The sequence below is a fragment of the Canis lupus genome, chromosome 35 (assembly GCF_011100685.1).
Source record: "Canis lupus familiaris isolate Mischka breed German Shepherd chromosome 35, alternate assembly UU_Cfam_GSD_1.0, whole genome shotgun sequence".
Taxonomy (NCBI): Eukaryota; Metazoa; Chordata; class Mammalia; order Carnivora; family Canidae; genus Canis; species Canis lupus.
The window spans coordinates 16,015,471-16,028,831 of NC_049256.1; the positions used below are offsets into that span (position 1 = coordinate 16,015,471).

The 13,361-nt window shown below is 60.4% G+C and overlaps 1 protein-coding gene across 3 annotated transcripts in view; it reads left to right on the forward strand.

Moving 5' to 3' along the window:
- JARID2 (jumonji and AT-rich interaction domain containing 2) overlaps positions 1-13,361 on the forward strand; it is a 261,062-nt gene that overhangs the window by 238,967 nt on the left and 8,734 nt on the right. For all 3 annotated transcript variants that reach the window (XM_038584207.1, XM_038584209.1, XM_038584208.1), the window contains 6 exons: positions 233-1,310; positions 4,213-4,715; positions 7,791-7,883; positions 9,533-9,651; positions 9,737-9,807; positions 11,189-11,303. In XM_038584207.1, the coding sequence (XP_038440135.1) occupies positions 233-1,310; positions 4,213-4,715; positions 7,791-7,883; positions 9,533-9,651; positions 9,737-9,807; positions 11,189-11,303 (1,979 nt within the window). The remainder of the gene's footprint in view (positions 1-232; positions 1,311-4,212; positions 4,716-7,790; positions 7,884-9,532; positions 9,652-9,736; positions 9,808-11,188; positions 11,304-13,361) is intronic.

Sequence of the window (13,361 nt, forward strand, 5' to 3'; positions counted from 1 at the left end):
AGGTCGTCATCGTGAAACGTCGATTTTCTGGAAGAGCCTTTTAACAGGAATGCTAAGGAAACTGTGCTGCAGGCATAGGGGGCAGGCGGCATGTGCTTGCACGAAGGTTCTGAGACCTGAGTCTGTCAGGTACTCCTCCATGCGAGAGCAGGCGGCCGGCTCGGTTTGCTTCCCCATAAGTCCTACTAATTCTTCTCTTGTCCTTCCCTCTGCTTGTCCTGCTGCCTCCCAGGTTTCGAAGGTAAATGGAGTCACTCGAATGTCATCTCTGGGTACAAGTGCAACCAGTGCCAAAAAGATGCGCGAAGTCAGACCTTCACCGTCCAAAACTGTGAAGTACACTGCTACGGTGACTAAGGGGACTGTCACATACACCAAAGCCAAGAGAGAACTGGTCAAGGAAACCAAACCCAATCACCACAAGCCCAGTTCCGCTGTCAACCACACAATCTCAGGGAAAACTGAAAGTAGCAATGCAAAAACCCGCAAACAGGTGCTATCCCTCGGGGGGGCGTCCAAGTCCACCGGGCACGCCGTCAATGGCCTCAAGGTCAGTGGCAGGTTGAACCCAAAGTCATGCACTAAGGAGGTGGGGGGGCGGCAGCTGAGGGAGGGGCTGCGGAACTCCAAGAGGAGACTGGAAGAGGCACAGCAGGCAGAGAAGCCGCAGTCCCCACCCAAGAAGATGAAAGGGACGGCCGGCCCTGCCGAAGCGCCCGGCAGGAAGGCGGCAGTGGCCCCCCCGACGGCGCCCGCCCCGGTGGAGAAGGCCCTGCTCAACGGGCACGTGAAGAAGGACGTGCCCGAGCGGAGCCTAGAAAGGAACCGGCCGAAGCGGGCCACGGCCGGCAAGAGCGCGCTGGGCAGACAAGCACACGGCAAGGCGGACAGCGCCTCCTGTGAAAATCGTTCTACCTCGCAATCGGAGCCCTTGCACAAGCCCCACGAGGCGGCGGCGGCGGCAGCAGCGGCGGCGGCGGCGGCCAAGCCTGAGAAGGGGGGCGGCCGGGCCGGCTGGGCGGCCATGGACGAGATCCCCGTGCTCAGGCCGTCCGCCAAGGAGTTCCACGACCCGCTCGTCTACATCGAGTCGGTCCGCGCTCAGGTGGAGAAGTACGGCATGTGCAGGGTGATCCCCCCTCCAGACTGGCGGCCCGAGTGCAAGCTCAACGACGAGATGCGGTTTGTCACGCAGATTCAGCACATCCACAAGCTGGGCCGGCGCTGGGGCCCCAACGTGCAGCGGCTGGCCTGCATCAAGAAGCACCTCAGATCTCAGGGCATCACCATGGACGAGCTCCCGCTCATAGGTGAGGCTCTTGCCGCTCTTGTCCTTGGGCCCCGAGGGATGATGGGGCCGTGGCCCCGGGTGGCCCCATGCAGGAGGCCATGGGAGGCGGGGTGCAAGGGAGGTTAGTTGGCGGCTTCTAGCCTGGAGCGGGTGGTTTCTCTGGAGGCCTATGGGCCTTGGGGTGTGGGTGCCGGTCTCTGCCCTATTGGCCCCACGTGAGCTTCCCTCCTGGTGTTCCTTCCTCTTGTCATAAGAATGTCCGTCCTACTGCATGAGGACCCACCCCGACCCTTCATTTTAACATCATCTTTTTAAAGACCCTGCCTCCAGATACGGTCCCCGCCTGGGGCCCTGGGAGGTAGGGTTTCAGCACTCGAACATGTGGGTGACACAGGCCAACCTGTTTTCTTTCTGTGTCCTCATTTTTCCTTGCGTGTCACTTTTTCTGGTGACCAACGGGGCCCTTTCGGAGACCAGAGATCAGGGGATGGGCTTAATTTTCTCCTGAGTGTGGGGAGCACTGCAGAGCTCACGTCGGGGGTGGGGGGTGGGGATCTGGGCGTGTGAGTGAACATCCCTGCAGATGTGGGGGCCAGGCCGCAGGCAGAGCCCACACACAGGCCCTCCCGGGCTCCTGTGTCCTTCTTCTTCCCCTGCTGCTGCTGCTGCTTCCCAAAGACTCAGCGGCTCCATCGGGGAGGAGTGGGACCTGCAGAGTGCAGGCTTCCTTGGGGGGATGGCTGGGTAAGGTCACACAGCTCTGTGTTTCAGCTCCAGGCCTGTGAAACGGGCATTTCAGAGGCCCCAGACTTTGCAGATGCGGGGGGATGAGCCATTTCTGCCATCCAAGTGTCAGGAGTTGGCAGTAAGGTCGGGCTCCCTGCAAGATGGAGGTCAGTTCTGTCGGCAGGTGCCTGCCACACTCACACCTGGGTGGGAATCCCTTAATTTTAAAGAACCCTTGGTTTGGGGTCCACAGTCAGGAATGGCTCTGGGCTGTGGGACCCGGGCTGTGAGCAGGTGTGTGGGCTGTGCCCTGGGTGTGCCTGGAGCCACACCAGGCCCTCCCCGCTGTGGTGAGATGTCTGGGTGCTGCCACCCATCCTGCCGGGGGACCGTGGTTCATCTGGGGACAGGTGAGGTAATCAGGTGACGTCACAGCGAGAGCCAGTAACTGTTCTTCAGAGTAGGTTGTCTCAACCTGCACCCTCTCACGCAACACCGGAGGCTGCGTGGACGTGTCCCTGTGCTGTGTGTGTTCACACTCCTCCTGCTGCCGGAAGTGTGAGGCCTTGTTTGTCATCACCTGTAGAAGTGGGAGGGGTTTGCTGGACCAGCCTGTGACTGAAGAGGCCTCGGGCCACGGGCCTGAGCTTGGGCTCCTCAGAACAAGGGGCTTAACCGCTCCGAAGCAGCTTTCCAGAATCTGCCAGGACGGAGGCTGCCTCTGCGTCTGCTCCCAGCCCCTTGGGGAGCAGGGGGTGCAGGAGGCACTTTGTCACTTGGCAGCCTGGCAGCCCTGCGAATGGGCCAGTGGGTGCAGGGCAGGAGCCCACAACATGATGCACTTTCAGGCAGTGTACATCTTACACAATCCAGGTGCTACAAAGAAAAAAGACAAAACTCTGGATCGCCTCTTAACTGATCCACCTGTGACGGGAGCTGCCGTGGCCGGCGGGGGCGACTCGCCTCCCTGTCCACCTCTGCGAGTGCGGCAATGGGCCATCCGCCTTGGATATCTGGGTTTTTGAGCTGGAGGCCTGGAGGGAGTGAGGGGATCTCGACCTTTGGCCTTTCCCGGCCCAGGGCAGGTGAACTTCCTCTCCAGTGTGTTTCACCGAGCAGAGCTAAGGCCATCAAGCTGCCGCACCTGCATCCCTGGTCTCCTGAGACCCCCCGGGGTCCTGCCCGCGGTGTCTAGCCCGCCCTGCGCTGTGACGCTGTTATCAGGCGGCCATCAGAGGCCGCCAGGGCTCGGCTGCCCGCACTTTGGGAATACATCTGTCCCCACCCCCTGCAAGACCTAACCCCCCTCGCATGTTGTTACGTGTCTACTGCCTGGTAGCCAGTGGATGGCTATTCTGCAAGATTTTGCTCCTCCTTTTCTTGACTAGAGGGAGGTTGCTCTCCAGGCCCACGTAGAGTCACTCTGTGAGCGTTTGGATGTGTGTGATTTGGAGGGGCGTTAGTACAGTTTTCTGATTTGACCGAGGGGTGTGGGGAACACTAGCTTCTGAGGTAAGTGGCCCATCGGCGTGCGCGGGCGGTGGCAGGTGAGGGACAGACTGCTTGCCCTCTCCAGTACTGCCTCTTGCCCTGGAAATCCACTGGGATTGAAAACCAGTTATATGTGTGTGTGTGTGTGTGTGTGTGTGTGTGTGTGTGTGTGTGTGTGTAGGGGAGGAATGGGGACAGACGTCACATATTGCACACATCTGGTTTCTGATGTCACAGCTTTCGCAGGGGCAGCACCACTCAGGCCCTGCCTCCATCTCCAGGGGTGAGCCCCTGCCTCTCCCCTGGCTCCCCCCACCTCCTGGGGTGTGTGTGGGGGTGCACCGCATGTCTGTGCTGCCCCTTTTGGGGCTGGGGGGGTCCCTGGGATGCCCATCCTCACAGATCTGCAAGGCCTCCCCCTCTTCCGTTGTGGCCTCTACTCACACCTCCACTCCCTGGGGACGCTTTCTCTGAGAGTCCCACCCTAGGTGGCAGGCCCTGTGGCTCTGCGGTCCCACTGCCGGCTTTTGCCTCCCTAGCGCCCTGGCCTGTCCCCATCCCATCTCTGCAGGCTGAGCTCCTCAAGGGCCCGAAGCCACCTGGCACACAGTGGGCATCCCTGGACTTGCCAGTCAGACGAGGGAGGTCTCATTGGTGGTCCATTTGGCTGACTGTCCCTGTGCTTTGTCCCCTCACCGTCCCAGGAGGCTGCGAGCTCGACCTGGCCTGCTTTTTCCGGCTGATTAACGAGATGGGCGGCATGCAGCAAGTGACTGACCTCAAAAAATGGAACAAACTAGCAGACATGCTGCGCATCCCCAAAACCGCCCAGGACCGGCTGGCCAAGCTCCAGGAAGCCTACTGCCAGTACCTGCTCTCCTACGACTCCCTGTCTCCCGAGGAGCACCGCCGGCTGGAGAAGGAGGTGCTGATGGAGAAGGAGATCCTGGAGAAGCGGAAGGGGCCCCTGGAGGGCCACACGGAGCACGACTACAACAAGTTCCACCCCCTGCCCCGCTTCGAGCCCAAGAATGGCCTCATCAACGGCGTGGCCCACAGGAACGGCTTCCGCACCAAGCTCAAAGAGGTGGGCCCGGCCCAGCTCAAGACGGGCCGGCGGCGACTCTTTGCTCAGGAAAAGGAAGTGGCGCGAGAGGAGGAGGAGGACAAAGGCGTCCTCAGTGACTTCCACAAGTGCATATACAAGGTGGGTTCCCCATAGGGGCAGAGGGGAGGCTGGCCCCTGGGCAGGGCAGGGTGGGGTGGGGGGGTTGCTAGGTGGGGTGGGGGTGGGGGGGGGGCTGGCCGCTGGGTGGAGCTCCCTGGCTGGAAGCACCAGGTCTGTGGCCCTGAACAGGGAGCCGCCGTCTCCTGGGTCGCTGTAGGGTAGGCGGGAGGCCAGGGGCCCCTGGTGGCAGCAGTCCAGCAGCTCTGCCCCCTTCCAGCAGTGACCGCACTGAGCCGCTGGCCGGCTCTAGGCCTCAGGCTTCCTTTGCACGAGATGAACTGTGTGTGCCTGGGTGCGTGTGTGCCCACGTGCAGGCACGCACTGGCTTGGGTGCAGGTACCCCTGGGCTGAGCCTGGCCCTCCCGAGCACCCCAGCCCATCCCGGTAGAGGGAGCTGCCCAGTGCAGCCAGATCCTCTGGGCTTGGAACACTTGCCTCCTTGGCCTCCTTGCCCGGGTTTGAGCAGCTTGCCAGCGCCTGGCTGTGCCCGGTCCTTTCTGACACGGTGACGGGTGCGGGTGTCCCCAGTGTGTGGCTGCGGGGAGGCGGGACACAGGAACGTGGCCATGGTCTTCCCCGGCACTGCCACGGCACAGTGCAGTGTTCCTGGTCCTCAGAAGCTCCTGCCTCGGGGCAGCCCACCCCCCAGGGGGAGCAGGACACCCAGCATGGTGAGCAGAGCCCTGCTGTGACCCTCGCTAGAGGTGTCTGCAGAAATCACCCCAGTGACCCCGGAGTGGGATTACCGGGAGGGGGTGTCCTTGGATGACCTGCACCCAGCGAGCCGCATCCACCTGGAGCCCGGCCTGGCAGCAGCGCATGGGGCAGTACACAGCCTGCCGTGGGTTAGCCTCTCCCCCCCCCAACACACACACACACACGCACACGCACACACACACACACACACACACACACACACACACACACACTGCCTGCATCCCTGTCACCATCTCCAGGCCAGCGCTGGCCCTGTCCCTGCCTGGAGGAGTTGACCTGGGCCTCGTTCCCACACAGAAGCCTGGGAAGTTGGACTTGCCTCTGGGTCCCGGTCCTCTCTTTCTGAGCACACGGGAAGTCACAGCTCCGGCTGCCCTTGGCCACACTTATTTTTTTCTTGGCTCTATTTCCTGTGCTCCTTTCTAGAAGGATCTAAGCCCGCTTGCTTAGACAAAGGGTCTTCCCTTGCAGGGCTCCATCTCCTGTGCTCTGTCCCCTGTTGTCATTGGCCTGGCACTGCCCCTCAGGGACCCTGGGGGTGGGCAGTGGCTGCCAGCACCTTTTTATACCTCAGTATTTTATGATAAGGAAAAAGAAGGTGCAAAGAGTAAATTCAGGAGCATGTGTTGAGTGTTTCCTGGATGCTTGCACGAGAAGCTCTTTTCAATTGAAGGCCTTTGATAAGTCCAGTGACTGAATAGCTGCCAACTCAAGAAATATAATTTTCACTTCTGCAACTTTATTTTTAAGATTTTGTTTATTTATGAGACACACACACACACAGGGACAGTGACACAGGCGGAGGGAGAAGCAGGCTCCCCACAAGGAGCCTGATGTAGGACTCGATCCCAGGACCTGGGGATCATGCCCTGAGCTGAAGGCAGATGCTCAACCACTGAGCCACCCAGGCATCCCTGTTACTTTTTATTTAAGGACAATTCTACAAGAATGAGGCAAATCTGAGTAGAGTTTTTGTGGAAACGTGTCCTGTAATTGATCATATTCGGGTTCATCACAATCTGGTGGTGCTCGGCCCTGGCGGCAGCCTGGCTGTGGTGAGGTCAGGTGAGGTCAGCAGCAGCGTGTGCACGCCAAGGGTCTGGGAGGGGAGCTTGCGGCTCTGGAGGTGCTTCAGGCCCTGGGGGCATTGGCCCTCGTGTGCCCGGTGTCTTCCTGAATTCCAGGCGCTCTGCTTTTAGTTGATGCGAGGTCAGTCATGCCCCTTCTGGTGGTTAGGTTCTTACCGTGTAACGAACAATGTGTCGAGAAGTTTGGCCATGTGTGGAAGCACTTTCACTTAGTTAGAACCCCAAGCGGTCACTTTCAGTGCTGAGAAGCAAAAGCAGATGCCAGAAATTCTGTGCCGATTGCTTTGACTGCCCTTCCAAATGCAAGGAGGACACGCCACCTGGCCTAAGCCCGTTACTTTTTATGGGGGTGCTCCAGGGTCACCTCACGAGGAGAACGTTCCCTGACTGCCTCCGGTGAAAGCCACCCTCTGCTGCCGCTCCTGTCACTCTGCTTCTGGCTCACGGCCCTCACTGCCTCCGGGCCGCATGGCACAGGCCAGAGACACTGTCCGTTTGAGCAGTGCTCCATGTCCAGCCCCTAGAACCGGGCCTGGTATACAGTAGGTGCTCAGTGGGCATCTCTGCCATCAAGGGGCAGATGCGCTTGGCCAAGCAAAGCCCGTGTCATGGGGCTTGCCTCTGTGAAATGAAAGCTCCCCTCAGTGGTAGGTGAAAACGGGGACCAAAGCTGGGATTCCCAGAGTAGAAGGTAGCTGTTGGATCGTGTGAGCACGTCGTCGCGGATACCCTGGGCGGAGGGCGGGGTGCTGGGTGCTGTCCCTCCAGGTGTGCAGGGGTGACGGGCCAGTGCGTGGGTTCCCCTCCACCAGAGGAGGCTGCGCATCCGGCTGGCTTTCCGGTGGCTGGGGACTTGGGGTGTGGAGGGCCCACGCTCTGACCTGCACGCCCCCGGCTCTGCCCGGGCCCCCACCCGTGTGGATGCTATTGCTTTGTCCCCTGCCTCCGTCCCTCCTGCTGCGCACATGGGGTAAACCAAGGGTCTCTGCCCGCTTCCCTGTAAAGCCGGGTGCGCCCCGTTTCTGCTGGATCGGGCCTGTCTGTGCTGGTGCTGCATGGGCGGCGGGTCCTTGGGTCGGCACCGAGGAGCCTCCCCAGAGCGTTTTCCTGCCTTCTGTGCTCACGTCAGCTCGGGACGCAGAGCAGCCCACGGTCCTGGGGAAGCACAGAGACAGGGTGCGGCCTCGTTTGGGGTTGGGGCGCAGCTTGGTTTCTTTCGCTTTACTCTCTTGTCTTTGTTTTTTTTCAGGGAAGGTCTGTTTCTTTAACGACTTTTTATCGAACAGCAAGAAATATCATGAACATGTGCTTTAGCAAGGAGCCTGCCCCAGCTGAAATCGAGGTGAGTGTGTCGGGGCCACGCGCCCGGGCGGGAAGGGCACTGCGCTGGGTCCGAGGGGTCAGGGTCGTCGTTGGTGGCTGACACCCAGCGGACCAGCTATGCCCAAACCTGAACTCGTTCGGAGGCGGAGGGCACATACTAGGGAGGGCGCGCCTCCCCGGCCTCCCCTGGGGGCCCAGCCGGGGTCCCCAAGCTGCAGAGTTGGGAGTGAGCTCCCGGCACGTCCCCTGCCAGTGGCCACTCCTCACCCTGTCCGTGTGTTATGCAAGAGAATGTTTGGAATCCCTGGAAACCACAGTTGTGCATTTTCTCCTCTATTTTTTAACGGGGTTGGCAGATTGCCATTTTTGTGTTTCTGCCAACTGTGTTCTCGGAGTTCGTGTGAGGTTGGAAGGACAGGGAGCACTTCTGTGCCCAGACCAACGAGGGGGTTTCTGGGAGGGCCGCTGCAGGACAGGGACCCGATCTGTTGCTTGCCTCCCCCGGCCGGTGCCCCGCTGGGCCTGGGTGCGCTTCCAGCTGCCAGGGAGGGAAGCCGAGCTCCTGTGGCCGGGCCTGGGCAGCCACCGGCAGACAGGATTCCCACCGTGCCTCGGGTCGTGGAGTGTGTGCCACCTCTCCTGGATTCGCCCGTGCTGACCACGAGGGTGCTGCTTCCTGGGGTGGGCCGTGCGCACAGTCCTGGACAGGCCAGGTCAAACCAGGACGCCCGGTCCTCCCCGCGGCCATGTGAGCCACACCTCGGGCCGCACCCATTCCAGGCCCAGGGCAGGAGCGGCTACCCCGCTGCTCAGGCTTCCCAGTTAGGGGGACGCCTTGTCTCATTTTGGCCTCCAGTGTCCTGCTTCCCTTAGGCTTTAGGTCCCTGATCTGCACAGGCTTCCCCAGCTCCCTACCCTGGGCGCCCCCTTTGAATACCACACCATGGCCTGACCCCTTCCCTGCCCCAGCTTTGCGCTGTCCCCACCCCAGCCATGTCCCATCAGCCACATTGTCCGCTGCGCCCTGAATCTGGGACACGTGGCTGTCACCGTGGCTTCCAGAGTGCTCGTGGCTTTTGTGGGAGACGTCAGCAGAAAGGGCTGGGACTCCGTGGGGTGAAGAGGTGGAGGGAGTGTGCCGTGGGGTCGTCCGCGACCACCGGGCTTGCTCCCATGTGTGGCACGAAGGACACATAGCTTGTTCCCTGTGCCCGTTGAACACTAACCCCCCACTGCCAGCGTTTGTTCCCTCTGACTCTGCTGACATATGTGCAACCATGTGGCACTTGTCCTGTTGTGTGATTGGCTTATTTCCCAGAGCGTGAGGCCTTCAAGGTTTGTCCGTGGGCAAAGCACGAGTGAAGAACATTGTTCCATTGGAAGGCTGGGCCCCCTGTCGTATGGATCTTGTTCACCCGAGCACCCCGGCTACTCCCATGTGTGGCTTTCATGAGCAGGGCTGCTGTGAACACGGCGTACAGAAATCTGCTTGAGCCCCTCCTCGGTTCTGGGGACGGACCCCCGAGGGGACCGATCCTTGCCGTCCTGCCCTGCGCTCTGCTGGGGGCTCTCGGCGGCTGTCGTGTGGTGGGCCCCTCCATGGCATGTGGGCATCCCCGTGGCGTGCGTGCGGTGTGGCTGCTGACCGGGCGTCTCCTCTCCCCACAGCAAGAGTACTGGAGGTTAGTGGAAGAGAAGGACTGCCACGTGGCCGTGCACTGCGGCAAGGTCGACACGAATACGCACGGCAGCGGGTTCCCTGTGGGGAAGTCAGAACCGTTTTCAAGGTAACGTGGGATGCTCTTGTCTGCGTTCTGGGGACCAGATGGGGCCCTTCCTCCCAGTCTGATGCCCGTCTGCTTTCCTCTGCAGGCATGGATGGAACCTCACCGTCCTCCCCAATAACACAGGATCCATCCTGCGTCACCTCGGTGCTGTACCTGGTAAGCCTGCTCTGGCCGCCGTCTTGTTCTTGTTTTTTTTTTTTTTTTTTTTTTTTAAAGATTTTTATTCATTTATTCATGAGAAACACGGACACACAGAGAAAGAGGCACAGACAGAGGCAGAGGGAGAAGCAAGCTCCATGCAGGGAGCCTGATGTGAGACTCGATCCCGGGTCCCCAGGATCACGCCCTGGGCTGAAGGTGGCGCTAAACCGCCGAGCCATCCGGAATGCCCGTTTGTTCTTGTTTTTAAGAGAAAGAAGAGCAGAGTCAAGAGGGGGAGGGAGAGAACCCAAGCAGACTCCCTGCTGAGTGCAGAGTCCAACATGGGGTTCGATCCCACGATCCCGAGATCGTGACCCGAGCTGAAACTGAGAGGTGGATGCTCACCTGATGGAGCCCCAGTGCCCCGATGTGGCTGCGGTCTCTGGGGTCCTGAGACTGTGCCTTGGGCAGCTGGCCCAGCAGGCACCAGCCCACGTGACCAGAAGGGACAGGGAATGGTGTAGAGCATGTGTATCGGAAACACTGGTCTTTAGAAAAAACGAGAACTGGGTCGGTTGACATCTGTGAACTTGTGGAAAGGCGAACCAGACGGTAGAGTCTAGGTGCTGGGAGATGCTCAGTGCCAGCTTCTCATCTTGAATTGGTTTTCAAATCTAATGTCCCGACGCCGTAGGGCATTTGATTGTGGAGAATGGTAGTGATAGCAGGTGTTCTGGGCATCGTGGTCCCCGAGGGCTGGTCCCCTGGGAAAGGTGGTCTGGGCCCTGCACACGACGGGGGCGGCTGAGTCCCCAAGGCTCCCGCACGCGGCAGGGTTTTGTGCTTCCTCGGCCAGCGCACGCCGGGGTCCAGGTTGGCGGGTCCGTTCTTTGTCCTGAGGTTCAGCGGCTACGGTGTGGGCTGGTGGCTGATAGTGATCATCGTGGTCCTGCTCCTGGGGCCATCTTGCTTCCCAACTTAACTCACAGATTAAGAGGTAGTCTTTTTTTTTTTTTTTTTTTTTTTTTTTAAGATCTTATTTATTTATTTATGCTTGGGGGAGGAACAGAGGGAGAGGATCTCCAGCAGGCTCTCTGCTGAGCAGGAGCCCAACATGGGGCTCGATCCCAGGACCCCGGGATCAGGACCTGAGCTGAAGGCAGACGCTTCAGCCCCCCAGGCGCCCCTGAGAGGTGTTCAGCACTCTTTTGGAACTTTGGCTTCCTATCTGCAAAGCAGGCAGGGGGGAGCCAGTACTCTCTTCTCACCGGTGTCCCCTGATATCGAGTCCTGTGTCCGTCTGTCCTCCCTGTGTGGGAAGCAGGCAGTGATTTCCCGTCGCCCCCACCCAGACACCCTGGTGCCGTCCTCCTAATGCCTTTCTCTCCCCCTGCAGGAGTGACAATTCCCTGGCTAAACATTGGCATGGTCTTTTCTACCTCATGCTGGTCTCGAGACCAAAACCACCTTCCCTATATTGACTACTTACACACTGGTGCTGACTGCATTTGGTGAGTACACTGGCCGCGGGGCGCCTGGGGGCGGACAGGTGGGCGAAGATTCTGGAGAGTTCCTGAGGCCGCCCCTCCCTCGGCAGCGGACCGCCCTCAGGCCTTGCCCACATGGCTTGGCCCGGGGCTCCCAGGATTTCTTAGCTCTGTGGGAAGCGCTGGAGGTGGCGAGGTTTAGGAGGCTTGCAGCATCGGGTCGGTGAGCCGGGTTGAGCATCTTCTCAGATGCTTCTCGCTGTTTCTGTTCCTTCTGCCAGCTGCCTGCTTACCCTTGGTTTTTCCTCTAGGGCATCACTTGGTGGTGGTGTCTTAGGACTTTATACCATGTCGGGGTGAGAACCCTTAGGGTGTTGCAGAGAGGTGGCCCGTGGTGCTCACTGCGTCCCCATCGCACCCCCCCCCCCCCCCCTGCAGTGTAAACAGTCCCTCTCGGGCCTCGTGTGGGGTTATTTTCAGCATCCCATGTAGTCAGTCCTCTGACCTGCCATGCTGCAGACTGGGTGCCACTGGGAGGGGGGCCCTGCTGTGGAGAGACCCGGGTTTCTCCTGCCACTGCCCGGGTGCCCACCTGGGACCCTCACCTGGCAGCCCTTGTGCATCCCGGGCTGCAGCTGGCTCCCCCCAGCCCTTCCTTCCTGGTGGCAGATAGGACATGACAGCAGATAGCAGGCTGCCCTGTCATCTGATGGGCCAGGAACACCTCATCCGTCCCCCATAACTGCATTTGCTGTCCTGACAGGGCGAGCAGCCCTTATTAAAGGACAGCAGTCTTACGACTCATGTTGTCTATTGAGGGGCCGTGTCTGCAGCAGCCTGGGCATCACGACTTCCCTGCCCTCGGGCCAGGTTCCCATATGTAGGCTCAGTGCAGAGGCCTGGTGCAGGGCTGAGGGACCCCCGTGGGGGCTGCCCCACCTAGGAAGGGGGGCCAGGAAGGCCGAGCAGGTGGCCTGGGGCCGTGCCAGGCCTGCTGTTCCCAGCGGACAAGCTTCTGTGGCAACACCTGGCACGGCCTGGGGTTCCACGGGGTTCCATGGAGTTCCACACCAGCCCCGCTCCACAGGGTGGGGGGTGAGCTGCCGGGCTCGTGGGTCCATCCCGACTGCCCGACCCTGAGTTAGAGGTGGGGAAACGTCAGCCTTTGGAAGACATCCGTGGAAACCCCACTGATGAGTAAGAGATCTGATCAGACAACTTGGCATGTGGTTTTTTCTGGAAACCTGTCATTTAGGTTAGAAACCCCGGATTTAGGGCACAGATCAGGACAGGATACACTGGCGTTGAAGTGACATAAGCATTTGTAGGAAATGTGACTATGATGCCGGGCTGCCCCTGTACTCGGCAGCTGAGGCCAGGGTCTGGCCTCTGAGTATTGATCTCCCCGCCGCCGACCACGCCGATGGCCTGTGGGAAGGTGGAAGTTTGCAGCTGGTTTTGTGGTGGGCAGTGACCGGTGACGCGAGCCTCCTGGCTGTCATGCGGCTTCGATTTTTACTGGAGGTCAGTGTCCTCGTCGGCCTGTGGCCTGGTCAGGCCGCTCCGGGAGTGGGCCTTCATGGGCCGCTGGCGACAGCTCCGCGCTCCCCGCGACACGGGCTGGGCCCAGGCTCTCCTGCTACGGTCTGCCCACAGCGCCAGCCTCCCCTCACCATCCCTGCCGGCTCCTTGGTGCAGCCAGAAGGCTCCGCGCTGTCCCCACCTTGGCCCGGCCCCGTCCCACCTCACGGTGCTGGGCTCTGGCCACGGCTCCCTCGGTGCACCGGGGCCTGCGTGTCCTGGGTGCACCAAGTCCTGTGAGGCTGCTCCAGGGGGGATCAGCTGCCTGGACCTGCACGTCCCCGCAGCTTTAGAGCCCTTAGCAGAGGCTGGCAGAGTTTGCACGTGTGTGTGTGTGTGCGCGTGCGCGTGCGCACGCATCTGATTCATTGGGCACTCTAAACGTCTGCTTTGGGCGTGAAGGTGTTTTTGGCTCGCACGTAGGTCAGCTCTGCACAAGAGGAACGAGTCTCCCGCTGCCGCTGCCATTGGGCCACTCAGGGGGACGCAGTCGCAGGCCCG